Raw genomic sequence first — 15,494 nt, forward strand, 5'->3', positions numbered from 1 at the left:
TGAAAACAAACCCTCCGATTGGCTGCTGAGCCCTGGCCCCGGCTCCCTCTTAAAGGCGCGGTCCCCCTCCCGCGCTGATCCGCGGTGCAGCCGGCCGACAGAAACCCGTGCGCCTTTAAGGAGCCTTATTTACCGAGCGGGAGCGCCACGCCCCGGCGGAGGAGTCAGCGCGTGAGGAGCTGACGTCGGCGAAAAGAAACGAGCGCCGCGGCGGAGCTGCTCCACAGAATGGACGCGGACGAGGAGCCGACACGGACTTAACCCACTTCACTGAGCAGGATACTGAGCCCACTGCCCCCTTCCCCCCGAACACTGTCCTCACACAACACCGAGGTCCGGCTGGGTGGTGAGTTTTTCCACAGACACATTTATTTTTTTCGACCTTTTCACGGAGTTTCACCGGCTTCGGTGTTTTTAAAGAGACACCCCGCGTCTGTCTGCGTGAAACAACAACAACAACAAGTGCGTTGTTCGGTGTCAGCGCTGCCTCACGCTTTATCCCCAGTGAACCGCCCGTGTGTCGTTGCGTTAGAGAAGAAATAACAGTAAATGCGCCGTTTAGTTTAAATGTCGGCCTGCCATTCAAACAGCGGAGGTTTGAATTCTACCGGCTTTCCCGGTTCGCGGCTCTCAGATCGGTGAAATGACTTCACGGCGCCGGGACGTGCTTCAGCAGCGAGTGAGTCGGTCGTGTTTCACAGTGTCACTCACACATTAACGAATGGAGCAGACGGTTTAATAGCAATGTTATTATACCGTTAAAAAGTGCTAAGTGAACTTTGTATTTTTTTAAAGATAAAAATTTGTGACGTAATTTACAAAACCTGACCTGATTAGCGTGTGGGTTTTAAATATTAAGACTTTTTGTAATTACAGTTGTCGCAGATAGTTTATTTGATTTTTATGACGAAAGTGTTTTTACTTTACACTTCTACACATTTAAAACACTTTAAAAACATTTGTGAGTATAACTTCTAATACTTAACACTGCACGTGTATTTTTAGCGTGTGTGTTTTATTTTATTTTATTTTGACATTATCTAAGTAATGCAACATATGTTTCTTCAACCTTTGGAGTTTATAATCGAGACTTCTTTCGGATTGGGAACTTGTCATCGAGTCGGTGCTTCGAGCTCGATTAGGTCACCTTTGTGATATACACTTGAAATGCTGTGATGTGACGCTCTCGTATAGAGGATGTGTCAATAACAGCACCACCTCAGTCCACCCCACCTCTCCCTCCTCACCCTTTAGAGTTGAATGTGTTCGGTTTGCAGCAGGGGGAGCCACTGTCTGACAAACCCACAGCTCACTGCCCTGGACTGGGAAGCAGCACACAAAGCAACCCCGGATGTATAGAAGTTGATCTCAGTGTCTTCCCCCCTCCCTGAATCTTCCATGTTCTTACTCTGTGTTTGTCAAAACAAAGCATTAAGTGGTTTTACACACAGGGTTTATCGTGAACGCACACAGCAAATGGTGAGGTCTGGGCATGCTAGAGGCTGAGCTGCTTATGTTGGGTGAAGAAATGAAAACGGCTTCTCAGGGAGCTGGCAGGCCGACAGACCAGGGCAGGGAGAGTGGCTTAGGATTTTCCTCAAACACTGTCATTATGCTTTTGCTGTGGACCCTAATTTGGAAGTGTGGTAGTAGTCTAACCCTGTATTACAACTCAATGGTGACTAGGGGGGTGAGTTGGGAAGGCGACTTGAATTTCACCCATATTTTGATAACTCCCTGACCCACTATGATTCAGGGTTGAGTGGAGTGCATCATTTACATTGGAGAGATTCCCATGTGCTCGTGGGCATTCTGTGGTGGAACTGCCGTAATGAATCATAACATAATATAGTTTTATTATTCTTGATATAAAATGTATGTACTGTGTACATTTCACGTATTACTGGGCACTGATGCTTGCAGTGGTTTGCAGTTAAAGAACCCATTATAAGTTAGGAAATAACGTTTGGTTCAGAGCCAGGTTCCTGTTCGCGAGGCTGCTTAGCACAGACAAGAGTCCACCTCGTATTTAACCTAGTCCGCCAAACCCCCATTAATGTAAATGCAACTCAACTGAGTCTGCTAACCACAGTGAATTGTGTGGTTTCATCACTGAGATGAACAGAGCCATTCATCTTCATAAGCAATGAGCCTCTTTTTTTCCCCTTTTCTCTTCTCCAGCATGCCTACTGAGGTTTTATTGATTTGAGGGCACTCATTATAAACCAGACAGGTTGTCTGTACTGATGATTAATGCTATGGAGGAATGAACAAATAATGAATGTGTCTGAGATCATCTCATCAGCCCTAATGCAGACGTGTTCAAGGTTACGATCATCAGTGAAGGAAACTTGGGGTGGTTTTGATTTATTTAAGGGCTGGAAGACCGATATTCCTGCATTCAGCTGATGTAATAACCTTTATCTCTCTGTTCTGTCACTTTAAAGGTTGCTTTTCTCCTAGTGCCCTCGTATGGACGATGAGGAGGATGATGTCTTTGAGCCAGACCCCCACTGCTGGCGCACCCCCTTCAGGGATATAAAGTGTGAAGACCGGGGCACTCAGACACCTGGCCCGGGCCTGGCACTGCACAACGGCATGCTGCCGTGTGGAGTCGCAGATGAGCCCAGACCACTCTTCTACGGTGAGGATGACGACAAATGCGGAATTTTGAAAGAGAGAAAATGAACTTTGCATAGTGCGTGACAAACGTGTTATAAAACTTAAACACAGAAAGATTACGTGAGACTCACTGTGAGAAACGGATAACAATGTAGCTGTACTGCTGTCACCTCTGGCGCCGGAGTGTCGTGATCGCAGCAGCTTTTATGGTCTGTATGAAGTGTACCCAGCTGCTTTGCCATTCAAAAGGCGCCAGACTGGCATCGCGACTGAAAGGACGTGACAGAAGTGCAACTGCACAGGAAGATGGTTATCAGTGAGAGAAATGTTACATTGGCACCTTCTACAAGTAATCATTCCTCAGTAGCTCTGTAACAACTGACTGACCTCAAATTTGGATCATGCAAAATAGTTGTGTGAGTGAAACTGTGACATGACTCATGTCTGATTAAAAATAAATGACGATTAGAGCCAAGTCAGCTCTAACCACAAAGGGCAGTTTAGCAAGTACAGAAGTAAGCATTTTAAAGAAAGACCTGACAGGTGTCATTGCTGTACCTAGGTTGTTACAACATTGACCATTTTTGTTGTTAACAAATTAATAAACATCAGCCTTGACACTCCACAGGCAACGCAGGTTTTCGATTGCACTTCCCGGCACACTTTGAGCTTTTTGGGGATCAGGAAGCGAGGCGGCAAGAAAGCCAAGAGGAGCGAAACGGGATGGAGCAGCTTCCCCGGCAGCAGCAGCCTGTGGCGCACAGTGTGGAGGCCTGCATAGGCCAGAAACTCCAGCTGATAGGAGACCAGTTTCACCGGGAACACCTACAACTGGTGAGGAGGAAAGATGATTGTACAAATACAAGATGATAGCATTGAATAAGTGTAATTTGTCAATGAACAGTCACTGACTCTCCCTTAGTGGCCTCTATTCTGTGTTGTGTTCAGATAGTCCTGATGTTATTTTGATATGACTATTCCTCTGATAGTTGATTTAGGAATATATTCTTTCTGACAAATTTAACTAAAATAGTGCTCGCTGTTACTGCCAACAAGAACCAGTGCTTGGTTTCCCTGTGTAGGAGCTGCATGTGATAAGTTGGTTGGGGACTGGAGTTTTCTCGGCCTGAAACATAACTTATCTCAAGAACAAGTTGTGTCTAATGAAAGCTCATTATGTGGGTGGTTCAATAGTCCAAAGTCTGCGCTTGTTATTTAGAATTTCCCTTGGCTTTATGATTGTGTCATGCTCCTGATAATTCCCTATCATCTGTGACTGGGACAATGTATGAGTGCAAGTGTATCTGTATCAGGTTAATGGTCAGAAGTGCAGTCCCCATTAGCAACACCTTCCCCAAACTTTTTGTATTAATTTCTGGATCTCATGTCGAGGTAAGTCAAAGGTTTTAGGGGGGTCAAAATTTGGCTCTCTTATTTATTGTGTTTGCTGGGTAATTGTTTCAGAGTGGACCTGCACATGCAGAACTTCTGCCCAGCGTCTCACCCCGCTATCTTCCCTAAAGCCAAAGACTTTGCTGAACCAGGACGGCCCATCCCCCACCTCGCCAACCCCAGGCCCTCCCCCTGCCTCCTCTTCCTGTTTATCTCTCTCTCTCTCTCTCTCTCTCTCTCTCTCTCTCTCTCTCTCTCTCTCTCTCTCTCTCTCTTTTCTCTTTTCTCTTGTCTTCTGTGGAGGACGCCTGGCAGGGTGACACTGTCCATTGAGTGCACGTGCTGCTGCTTAATTTCACTTCAGTGTGGGTGCAACGTAAAAATACGACACACGTGTTGATTCATCCAGAGAACCATCCAGAAATATATAGCAACTATTGCGGGATTTTCTGCGGAGTGCAAATGTCTTGTTGCTCCAGCGTTTAGCAGTCAAACACATGTGCACGTTTAAAACACATGCGTCCACAATGCATACTGTTACGTCCATGAAAAAGCAGAAGCGGCGGGAGTAGGTAAACATGTTGTAACCCGAAGCTCAGCGCGTGAGCCCCAGAGGGAAGCAGCTGTGGTTCCAGGGAGCCCTCACTCAGCCCATTCCCTCGGTAAAGACCGGCCGCAGAAGACACCCAAATAAGATGTGTACGTGGCAGTAAGAAGGGGGGGAGTGTGTGTGTGAGGGGGGGGGGGGGGGGGGGGGGTGATCCAAAATGATGGTATAATCATGTATATGAGGAAGGGATGTTTGGAAATGAACCTCAAATGATCAAGTAACGACCAATCCTGGTTTGTCCAAAGACCTCCCCGTCCTGCACATAATAGACTTATTTGTATAACTTCATACCCTCAAGTGTTAGACAGTTTGATTTTCTCATGCGCTTATCAAACTGAATTTTTTTTTACGCCCCGGCAGAATAGCGTGACTCATGAATTGTGACACTGGCAGACACATACAGACAACTAGACAGTCAGACATGAGGGTGACTGTGTAGTGTGTCTGTGTGTGTGTGTGTGTGTGTGTGTGTGTGTGTGTGTGTGTGTGTGTGTGTGTGTGTGTTTGTGTGTGCATGTGTGGGCGGCCAGGGATCTATTGACGCACAACGGAGGCAAACCTGGGTCAGGGGATGAGGAAGTGGCTTGGGCTCGTTATGCTGGTTGAGTCAACAGCGGCGAGGACAGTCAGAGTTAGAACGGCCTTGTGAAGTCACCTCCTGAAGTCACGCTTGTTATGATACTGAATGACTGCTGATAACGACAATAATATTCCGTCAGTGTGTGGTTACGTCTTCCTGGTATAACTCATGTTGTGGGGACCTAAATCCGTTACACCGGATAAAAAGCAAGTCTCCATAAGAAAATAATTTAATTTTATAGTTAAGATTGGGCTAGGTAAGGTTAAGGTTAAGGGTTAGTGTAAAAACTATTGTTTTAAGTTAAATTAAGTCTCTTGGAAATCAATGTAATACTCTTGAAATCATGGAGACGGGTGTATGCGTGTAGCAGAGGAATGTTTTCACAAGTCAAAGGCTAATGTGTGTTTTGGGATGCATGATTCCTGTGTAAATGTTTTTTTGCCTGGGATTGTGCAATCAATGAAAATCTAAATTTAATGTGCGGGCATGTGTGCATGTGCGTGTGTGTGTGTGTGTCTGTGTGCATGCATGTTCATGCATGAAGATACCCGCTCTTGTTTTTCTGCTTTTCACCGTCTTTCACCTCTCACCATTGCACGGTCTGTCAGTCAGTAAAAAAAAACTCTCACTCAATAATAGAGTTACTGTTCACTGGCTCTCGTTCCTGTCGGCTCCTGTCAGTGGGCGATTGCAGCCAGTCAGTGCAGACACTTGTCCCTGAGCAATACAAGTGCCTTTGACTGCCATCCCCTCCATGGAGTCGGGGGGTTGAATGTGTCTGTGAGTGTTCACTATGGGAGCCCGTGGCCCCCGGCAAAAGAAGGGATTAGGTAGTGAAAGAGTGCTGGTGGATGCTGACAGATAAATTGCTCCTCAGTCGGAGAGGGCTGGAGGGGACTCAGAGGTCCCAAGAGAATGGCTGACATTAGCCGGCCCGCCATTTGAGACGTGGCAATAATGACAGTCACAATGGAAGGAAGACTGCTTCAGCCTGCGCGGGGCAAGGAGCAGAGTTGGGTTTCATCCCCATGTTTTTTTTAAAAGAGACGACTCCTGGTGCTTTCGATAGGAGGTGTTGAAAGCAGGCTTGAATATCGCCTCTGTGTCTGTGTATGTGAGTGTGAGTGTCTGCACGCATGCAGTGTTTGTGGCTTTATCACTTCACTGTTCCAGCGAGGGCATGGCACTCTCTTCTTTCAGCACTTGTTGAAGGGGGGAGGAGTGTAGCTGCACTAGAAATGAAAACACGCAGGCGGCCGGCTCTGGATATTTACTCTTGATTCATCGCTCTGTGATGATTCCTGTTGATAGTGGTGTCGGTTCGTGCTACTCTGCATTATCTAATACTACTGCTCTTTGTTTGTATATTTCCCTGACTCCTTGTCTCTCTCCCTGATGTGACTAATCCACAGTTTCTTGCTATCGAGGCCGGGCCTGTTTGCTCAAGAGATAAGGCAGAGCTTCTGAGCAGCTGCCTTGACAGACAGCCCACATGGGACACTGATAAAGCCGCGGTCGGGATAGTGTCAGACTGATGACACCGAGCATCTGGCTAGACCCTGCCGCTCTATCGCCGGCTAAATTTGGAGCCCGACTCCCATTTTTGACAGTTGGTGACGTGACTCATGACTTAGGTTGCGACAGGACTGTGCACACCTCTTTCTGTTAATCACTCTCTCCCGCTCTGTTTCTCTCCATGGCTATCGAAGGGCAAAAGGTCAGCGTGGAGGAACATTCTGTTTTTGTGTATAAAGATTAATTGCTTCTCATGTAACTTGAAGTAAACACACCAGCTTTGTAAGGTGATAAATCCCTCAGTTAACTAATTTAGCTCCTGTAGCTTTAACTATCTAATGTTGATACCCCGAGCAGTATAAAATAGTAAATATATTGACATACAAAACACATATAATTGCACATATGCAGTCATTCTACCCTCAGGTTTCTGAAACTGCCTGTGGCCTCTTATGTAATTAAGTTTTAAATTAAAGTAGAATTACGGTATGGCAGTATTTTCCATGTCGAGGCACGCTGGCTGCCAACAGAGCCTCAGATGTATCGTGGTGAGCTCTTCCACTCTGTGCTGTGTATAAATATTGACTATGTTTACATGAAGCAGAAGTTAAGCTGTTATAAGGCCCTCACCCTCAAGCAAGAGTCAGATTTTTATCAAGTTTCCCAATAGTCTTTGATGTGATTTTCATTTTTATGTCTTCATTTCTCTGATTTCAACCAAAAGCAAGTAAAGTAAGGGAGTGCCCATGTGAAACTGGAACCTGGCAAAGCTTGTACAACACCCCGCAATGTTCCCCACCAATTGATAAGAGTATAGAAAACCCAGCGGCTTATCAAAATGGCAGTTTCTTGGCTGCTACCTAGGTCAATGTTTGGACACTACCTCAGCAGCAGTCGTGTAAATACAGCATATCTAATCTCTGCCTTCAGTTATTTTGGCCTCCATAAACTACAGTAAAATTTTGTCAAGCGAGTGCGGTACACTTTGCATTGTCACGAAAAGCTAATCTTAAGTCGTACTGTACAACCTTTTTGTTCTGAAAATAGACTAGGTATCATCAGGCGTGCCTCTGGTCTGCAGATGAGCGGTTCCTGGGACTACTGTACCTGCAGTATTTTCCAGAGGCTCCCTGCCTTTTCACAGGCGCTCCCTAATCCCATTTGGTGCAATTATCTTATCTCAGCTTCTCAATGGCAGAGATAGCATTATCCCCCTAATCACACACAATCCATTTGGCTCAGAGAGAGAGAGAGAGAGAGGGGGGGGGGGGGGGGCATTCTCCTCCTGCACCCGCTGGCTGCCGGTCTCTGCCAGGAAGATTTAGAAAAAGTGTGAGCGTATGATGAACGTGTTTATGGCGCTGACTGTCTGTCGGGAAGCCCGGCTATGTGTAGTGATCCTGCACACAAAGAGAGACCTTTCTAATAAGCATTGTTGATGACAGAAGCAGACTGTTGTGAAAATATCACCACGTTCCGTTGTCTGGTTTTGCCTTACCCTCTTCTCGGTTGACCCTGTTCACTGCTCTCACTGTCAATCAGGGCCAACACAAGCTGAAGCTCAAACCCAAGCTAATGACTATTTCTAGCCCTGTGTTTTGTGACATTGTGATTGAGTGTCAATGGCGTGCACCGGCTGACATGCTTTTTTTCGTCTGTGTCTGTTGTTTCAGTATCATCGAAACCAAAGGAATCGGGGGCCGCTGTGGTGGCGCCTTGCCGCGGCTCTGCTCAGCCTTCTGTTTGACAGGGGGCTCTTCGCCGGAGGAGGTGGAGCAGTCCGGAGGTGAGGGGATGTCTTCCTCTTGCGTCCCTTTACTTCATCTCTATGAGGAACTGGACTCCTAATGGCACTGTCGAATCTAACACGGGTCTGTTTTTTGGGGGGCGAAAGAATGGAGACAAAAGGTCACCGCGGGACGGAGACAACCAACTTTTATAAAAGAAAAGGTTGTGTAATTTTTTTTTCTTTCCAAGAAGATGCCATGATTCTCCGAGATTCCTCTACAGGACAATGTTCATATTTTCATATACGTGTGGCGTATTGGTTTTGTACAGTACTTCGTTCTTGTTAAATTTTTTGCACTTCAACATGTATCCATCTTAAATGACCTCCACAGACCCTGGGAAAGCCTTATTCAATGTCTTCTGCCAGAGAGAGTATTGAGCAATTACGACAGGCGAGATGAGATGGTTACGGAATGTGGTGTGAGGTTTATTTTTTTCTTTCTTTTCGAAGATTCCCAGGTGATCAGTCAAGTTGATTTACTAATTTTCCAAAGAGGCAACTTCTCAGAACAAAGCATTTTGCACCCCACCTCAATGGAACATTTTCTCTTTTAATTTTCTTTTACTTTTTTCTTTGTTTTCTTTGTCCCCCATCCACTTCAGAGTAGCGCTAAGTTTGAATATCATCCCTCAGCAACCTTCAAAACATTGGAAACAAAGGAAAGTTTACGCACATGACTAAGTCAGCACACCAGTAACTGTGATCTAAATAATATGTTCAGAGGAAGAATTCATTAGTCATTTGCTACATGTCAAACCATTAGGTCATTAGGTTGTAAAAAAGTTTCGGGGTGGAGTCTCGAACATCACCCACTGGTCTAACAAGCCTGGTGACTGCCAGCAAACCTGTCCACAACAACAGACTCAAAGAAAAGACGCTGTTATCACAATTAGGAAACAGTGGTGGAAAGTAACTGAGTTCAGTTATGAGGTAGATGTACTTTACTTAAGGATTTCAATATTATTCTACTTTAAAAGTTCACTACTTCTTAGTAGTAGAAGTGCTTGTTTCACAGCTTTAGTTTCTGGCTGGTTTTAATATGGAGATGTTACACAATTAATAATATAACATTTAAAATAAAATAAAAAATTTACGTTAAACTGAAATTTTTATTCTGAAGTCTTCAAAAAGTTGATGTGTTGCCACATTTAAGTTATTTTTTAATTTCAACATATGTTCAAATGATCGGTTATCTCACCAAAATAAGATACAAATTAAAAAGTAAAAGTAGAAAATAGGATAAGATAAAACTTTTATGCTACTTCTTTCCTTTCCCATTAACCAGCTGATATAGAGATGTGTGACTTTTAGATTGACCATGTTCATAAAACTGTACATAAAGCTACACCAGTAACATGCGGCTTCAATATTAATACTGTAATGATATCAAACAACATAATATAGACCAAAACCACAATTTCATTTCTTTTACTACACTGTGCTGCTTATTCTGTTTACTTAAGTAGCATTAATGTATTGCATCCAAATAAAGTAGCTGAAAACCTCTTCCACCACTGAGGACTAATGATACTGCAAACAAATATATTTAGTAAAAAACCTGTTGTTAGCTATAATTAATAGGTTTTACATCAATTTATAAGAACTTTATTCCCGTAGGAATCAGACATAGTTCATTTGGTTTTCACATTGATTCCCGGTTTTCAATGGGTGTCTGTTACTGTACAATGCAGAGGTAGGTACATTTAATGCATATGAATTAGCTATCTGTTATTCAGTGATGTCCTGTGGACACTGAACAGATATTTAGATTCAAGTTGAGGTGTGCTGTCTTTTTTGTGCGAAAAACTTTTGAAGCACTGTCCATTAAATTATAATATTAGAGGATTTAGTTGTTTGAGCAAAGTAACATTTGATTTCCCCAAATTAACACAACCGGGATATTTTGACCAAGTCTGCCTTCATGATTTTTTTCCCCCTTTAGTTTTAGCTGTGTTCTTTTCATGTGATTGTTTTCGGACCTCCATGCCCTTGAAGTGGAGCTGTGGATCCACTGTTTTTGCACTAGACTTTTCACCCTTCAAGAGCTCAGATTGTTACCAGGCTAACCTCTGTCTTGCATGAAGGTTTTTCTGTTACGACTCCTCTTCATGCCACAACATTTCAGACTTACTCATTCGCATGTCCAATCAATTTCCGAGATCCGGCTTAACACAGTCTGGAATCTGGATTGGACTCACAAAGTTCACGCACCAACCCTTTCGGGCTACAACATCGCCACCTGCCTCGGTTGAAAGGTTTTCAAAGTTCGGGGTTGCTTTACAACGCCTGTGCGTGTTCTGAACACCAAACAATGCTCCATATTCAATCTGTGAAACAGAATCTCCCCCCTCAGGCAACCTGTACAGGCTTTTTACATCATGTAATATCCTGACGGGTGATCTTATATTGTGTTTGGTGCTTAGAACCAGATTGGGGACATTTTCTTTTAATATACTCAGTATAACCACCACTGACTCAGCAGACAACCAGTCTCTGAAATGAAACAAAAGTGAAAAAGACTGTAATTATTTTTGAATTATGAATATGTTTAAAGACACTGTTGAAGATGCTGTTTGTTGTATGTTTTCCATTGCTGAACCCTGGCCAATGTTTGGACCCGAGGAGCAGTACATATCAGGGGTCTGTAATTACTTGCTCCTTACAATGTGTCAAGTTTATCACTGCATAATTAGGGTTTCCTCTCATTTTCTTAAAGATGTCTCAGGGACAGACTTTGTGGGCTACTGGTAACCTTGAGAATCTGTTACACGTTTGGAAGGAGAGCTGCGTTTTTCACCCGTTTATTTATGGCGAACCCCCTCCCCCCCCGGGCGTTTCGTCAACCCTTCATTTCATTTCAGTTTAAAATGAGCAATGTCGCAGCACACACAATATACAAGGGTACAGTTTGACTTAGGAGTCTGAGGCTGACTTGTTGACTGTGGTGGTGACGGGGGGCTGCTGAGCATGTAGTGAATAGGCGTGTGAGGTGCACTGAATGTGGTTGTGGTTATAGTTTCCTGCGGATCGTGAACGCTGAGCCAGTCCCCGTAGTTCCCCCGTCTCACCACTGGCTCTTGACTTCCTCTGTGCTGCTCCTTCATTACATGGATGTTGTTCATCGGCTCATTTTACTTTGTAATTTATTTCATTTTCTTTCTTATTTATTTTTTTGTATATCCTTGCCCATTTCTACTGTATACACTTGTGTGTGCATTACTTCAAATTTTCTGTTGCTTAGTTGTTTTACTTTGGTCTCTGACTTGTATGTGCTTCATGTGATATGACCCCAAAATCTACTTTTTTTTTGTGATAATCTTCCTGTGTAGGTTTAAGGCTGTAACAAGGTTGTAGCTATGGTCACTTTAAATTCATATTGGTACTTTTGGAAAGCGTAGTACCCACAATGCATTTACAACGACCATAGTTGACAACATCAAGCCTCTTACAGTCACCTGCCAAGCTTGCAGGCCTGCAGAGTGTTGAACAAGCTGCTTTCAGACAGTCACTGAAGTCGGGATGTTCTCCTGAAATGTTCCTGGAGGGTCTACGTGTGAGAATGTGTCTGAGTCAGTCGCTCTGGACATTTTCCTCCCACCAGCCCCCCCACACTCAAATTTCAGGAAAATGTCAGAGTGAGCCGATGTAAGAATACAACAGGAATGTGTCTGGAAAATTCAAAATAAGAGACAAAACTGGACCCGTAGATATATCTCAGGATGAAAAAGAGGTGCAATACACATTAAAAGACATAGACAATGATTTCTTAATTTGACAATGACATTTGAGAGCTTTTGGCGATACTGGCCTGTGCTGTTGTCGCGAGGTAAAAAAAAACGAATGACATCATGCATGCTCTCTCCAGGCGCCACCCCTCGCCAGAACGTTTTGGACATTTTCCTGTTGTTGTAAACGCATCTGACTCAGACAAGGCAAACCACGGAAAATAACCAGACCTGATTTAATGTACATTTTCTGTAAATGTCACGTCTGAAAGCAGCTCTATATTTTTTACTTAAAAAAGAGGATTTTGGGTTCAGTATTGTGATTTCCCAGAGATGAGCCCAACTAATTCGGCCCTTTTGTCATCATCTCCCACAGCTTGATTCACCAGTCGTCATGGTCACATTCACAATATGTTGTTTAGCAAAGCAGCGGCATCAACACAGTTTAACCTCTGAATGAGTCATTCAACCCCCCCCCCCCCCCCTGATAGTGACACAGACGTCATTGGAAGTGCTTCAAATCACACATGTAAAAAACAGGTTGCCTTCATATTCCTCTCAAGTCACAGGGCGTTAATGTTTGTGTTCGATTCTTTAAATCTTGATCATTGTGTTGTAATCAACATGCACTGGAAAGTACTTTGTATCTAGAGATCCCATGGGACCTTTATATGTCGTGTGTTAATGTATAGTATACACTCTGGATTGTTTTCTTGGGCTAATCTTGCCGTGTGTCAGCCGTCTATCTGTGACCAACTGGCTCAGGATCGATGGCCTGTTTGATCTTATTGGAAAGGGATACAAGCCACCGTGGTGCCCTGTATGTTAGGTTGAGGTTCCCAAACTGCACTCACCACATGACATGTGAGTGTGGGGAATCCCTAGAGTGGGATACATATTTTATGGAAACCGCAGTGTCTTGAATTTTTGTAGTCCACTTTATATAAATTTGAAGTTTTTGAGGAAGGTTTTGATTTTGACATTTTTTTTAAATGGTAACATTTCTTCTTCATTGTCTTTCTTAACTTTTTTAAAATGTATTTTCTTAAGAAAAAAAAGGGTCTGCTTTTATAAGAACAGTTCATATGTGTAAGATGATTTTTAATATGAGTAGAATCCTTTTGAAGTTCATGAGATCAAGGGCATTTTTTAATGAAAAAATGAACTTGCAACATTCCTTGCACATCTCATTGCCGTGTATAAACGAAGCCAAGCAAACCAAAATATTTCATGGTTATTGTTGATTTGGCTCAGGAGCTTATAGCTATGAAATATCTGCCCTTCTTACAGAACAGATAATGTGTACATGTATTTCTAAAAACCCTGGAATATGCCTTTAACTGCTCAGTTTCAGAAAAGTCTTGATTATCACACACTCTCTGTACACCAAGAAACGAGACCCAGCGAAAATGTAGCATTTTTGTAAACATTGACTGTGTGTTGTCGAGACTCTACTGTGCACTCATTTTTGTGTGTTTATATATACTTTTGGTTGTTGATATAATATGGAAGTAAAGACAATTTGTTATGTAGTGCAATATGCTGTACATACGGAGCTTTGCTCTACAAATCTTTTTTTCTCCTGGATTTCTTGTTGTTTATTGGTACTTTTTTCAATAAAATTTTATTGAAGGTTTCAAGCTGAATCCTGTTTTTCTTTGGACAACAATGCTACATACGACATCACAGTCGGCTTCATACAAACCACACACTGTAAATTATATGGACATCAAAGAAAACATAGTTTCATTTAGTTTAGGGTTTCTCGCCAAAAAGGGGAATCATTTATTTTTTACTACAATTTCATCTATTAGTAACATGCTGACAGAATGTATAACTATTTCATCCTGAACTCCATAGACTTCCATCAATCAATCATTCAAATTGTATTTGTACATCCCATATTCACAAATCACAATTTGTCTCGCAGGATTAACAAGGTGCAACATTCTCTGCCCTTGCCACGTGTGATAAAACTACAAAAACATCCTTTTGACATGTAATCATCAAAATAACAACATTTTAAACATTCATAAAAAACATAAATAGAGCGGTGTATCAAAGTTTTTATACAAAAGAAAAAGTCTCAGAGATGAAGAAAGCAGCAATGATAATTGTAAGTATAGAGGTATTAACTTTAATGGCAGTATAATGTGAGGAGGCCTATTTTATGTTGACGTGTCAGTTGAGATCCTTGCTCTGCAACGATAAAGCACAAGGGATCAGGGAAGGAAGTCAAGTCAGTGACATGTATTGATGAGACATCAATGTGATGCAGAGGGACAGAACAATTCCATGTGGCATGTGAGCCTATAGCAGCATAACTAAGAGCTGTTCCTAGGCAAACCTGAACCAGCTCTAATTATGAGCTTTGTCAAAAAACAAAAGGTGGAGCAGACTCTTAAAAGTAGAGAGAGTGTCTGCCTCCCGACCTGAAACTAGTAGATGATTCCGCAAGAGAAGATTTACAGACTTCCTGTGATAAAACATCTAAAAGCTCAAATCTTTTAGGATCTGTGGTCTAATTTGTGTCTGTTATGGGGTTCATTGACATGCAGAATTATTGCTTTCTTTCCTAAGAATCTGTGCAAGAGAAACAGAGAAAACAACCATCTAGTACAGACAGTAAAGATGTGGTCAAGTTATCAGATAATCACAATAAACATAAATAATAAATCAATTCCTTTCACACCTGAAAACCTTTGTTTCTCTTTTTATCTTCAAACAAACAACTGGGTTTTGTAGTGTGCTTGTTTTCAGACCCCAAAGAAGAACCACAGTAGATGAATTCATTTGCGCCTCTCTTTTGAGCCTGAGCTTTTTATTCTAAGCAGTTCTCCATTGTGAAGCCACTGGCGGCTTAGCCAAGTGTCTGGGGCTAGCCAGGCAGTTGAAGGCGGCCAGGCGTTTGGCAGAGACGGTGCCTGTCACATCCCTCCTGCTGCTTGGTCATTAGTTTAGTGGGACCAGTGGGGCTTTCAAATACTCTCTAATAACCGCTACTTACACACACACACACACACACACACACACACAGGCCCGCACACCCGCACACACACTAGCAAGTGTTGCCTGACAACTGAATGAGCCCATGTACAGAGCAAAAGAGAAGAGTTACCTCACACTCCATTACTGTCACTTCCTAAAAGGTTAAGGCCAATGCTGCTGAGCAGTGCAGATTAGTTTCACTGCAGCGTGGCTGCCCTCAGGACACGGGAGCGATAGATTACTCTTGACACCATATAAACATCGAGGTAATCT

At 43.0% G+C, this 15,494-nt stretch overlaps 1 protein-coding gene across 2 annotated transcripts; it reads left to right on the forward strand.

Moving 5' to 3' along the window:
* The first annotated feature begins 206 nt into the window (after positions 1-206).
* LOC133961441 (bcl-2-modifying factor-like) lies at positions 207-13,873 on the forward strand. Of its 2 annotated transcripts, none has more exons than XM_062396544.1 (4): positions 207-346; positions 2,448-2,644; positions 3,251-3,456; positions 8,393-13,873. In XM_062396544.1, the coding sequence occupies exons 2-4, from the start codon at positions 2,473-2,475 to the stop codon at positions 8,507-8,509; spliced, it is 495 nt and encodes a 164-aa protein (XP_062252528.1). In that variant the 5' UTR covers positions 207-346; positions 2,448-2,472; the 3' UTR covers positions 8,510-13,873. The 2 variants fall into 2 exon arrangements, with proteins under 2 accessions (XP_062252528.1, XP_062252529.1); XM_062396545.1 differs by having other exon boundaries at positions 2,464-2,644.
* The last annotated feature ends 1,621 nt before the right edge of the window (positions 13,874-15,494 follow it).

This window comes from Platichthys flesus, chromosome 10, assembly GCF_949316205.1.
Source record: "Platichthys flesus chromosome 10, fPlaFle2.1, whole genome shotgun sequence".
Lineage (NCBI taxonomy): Eukaryota > Metazoa > Chordata > Actinopteri > Pleuronectiformes > Pleuronectidae > Platichthys > Platichthys flesus.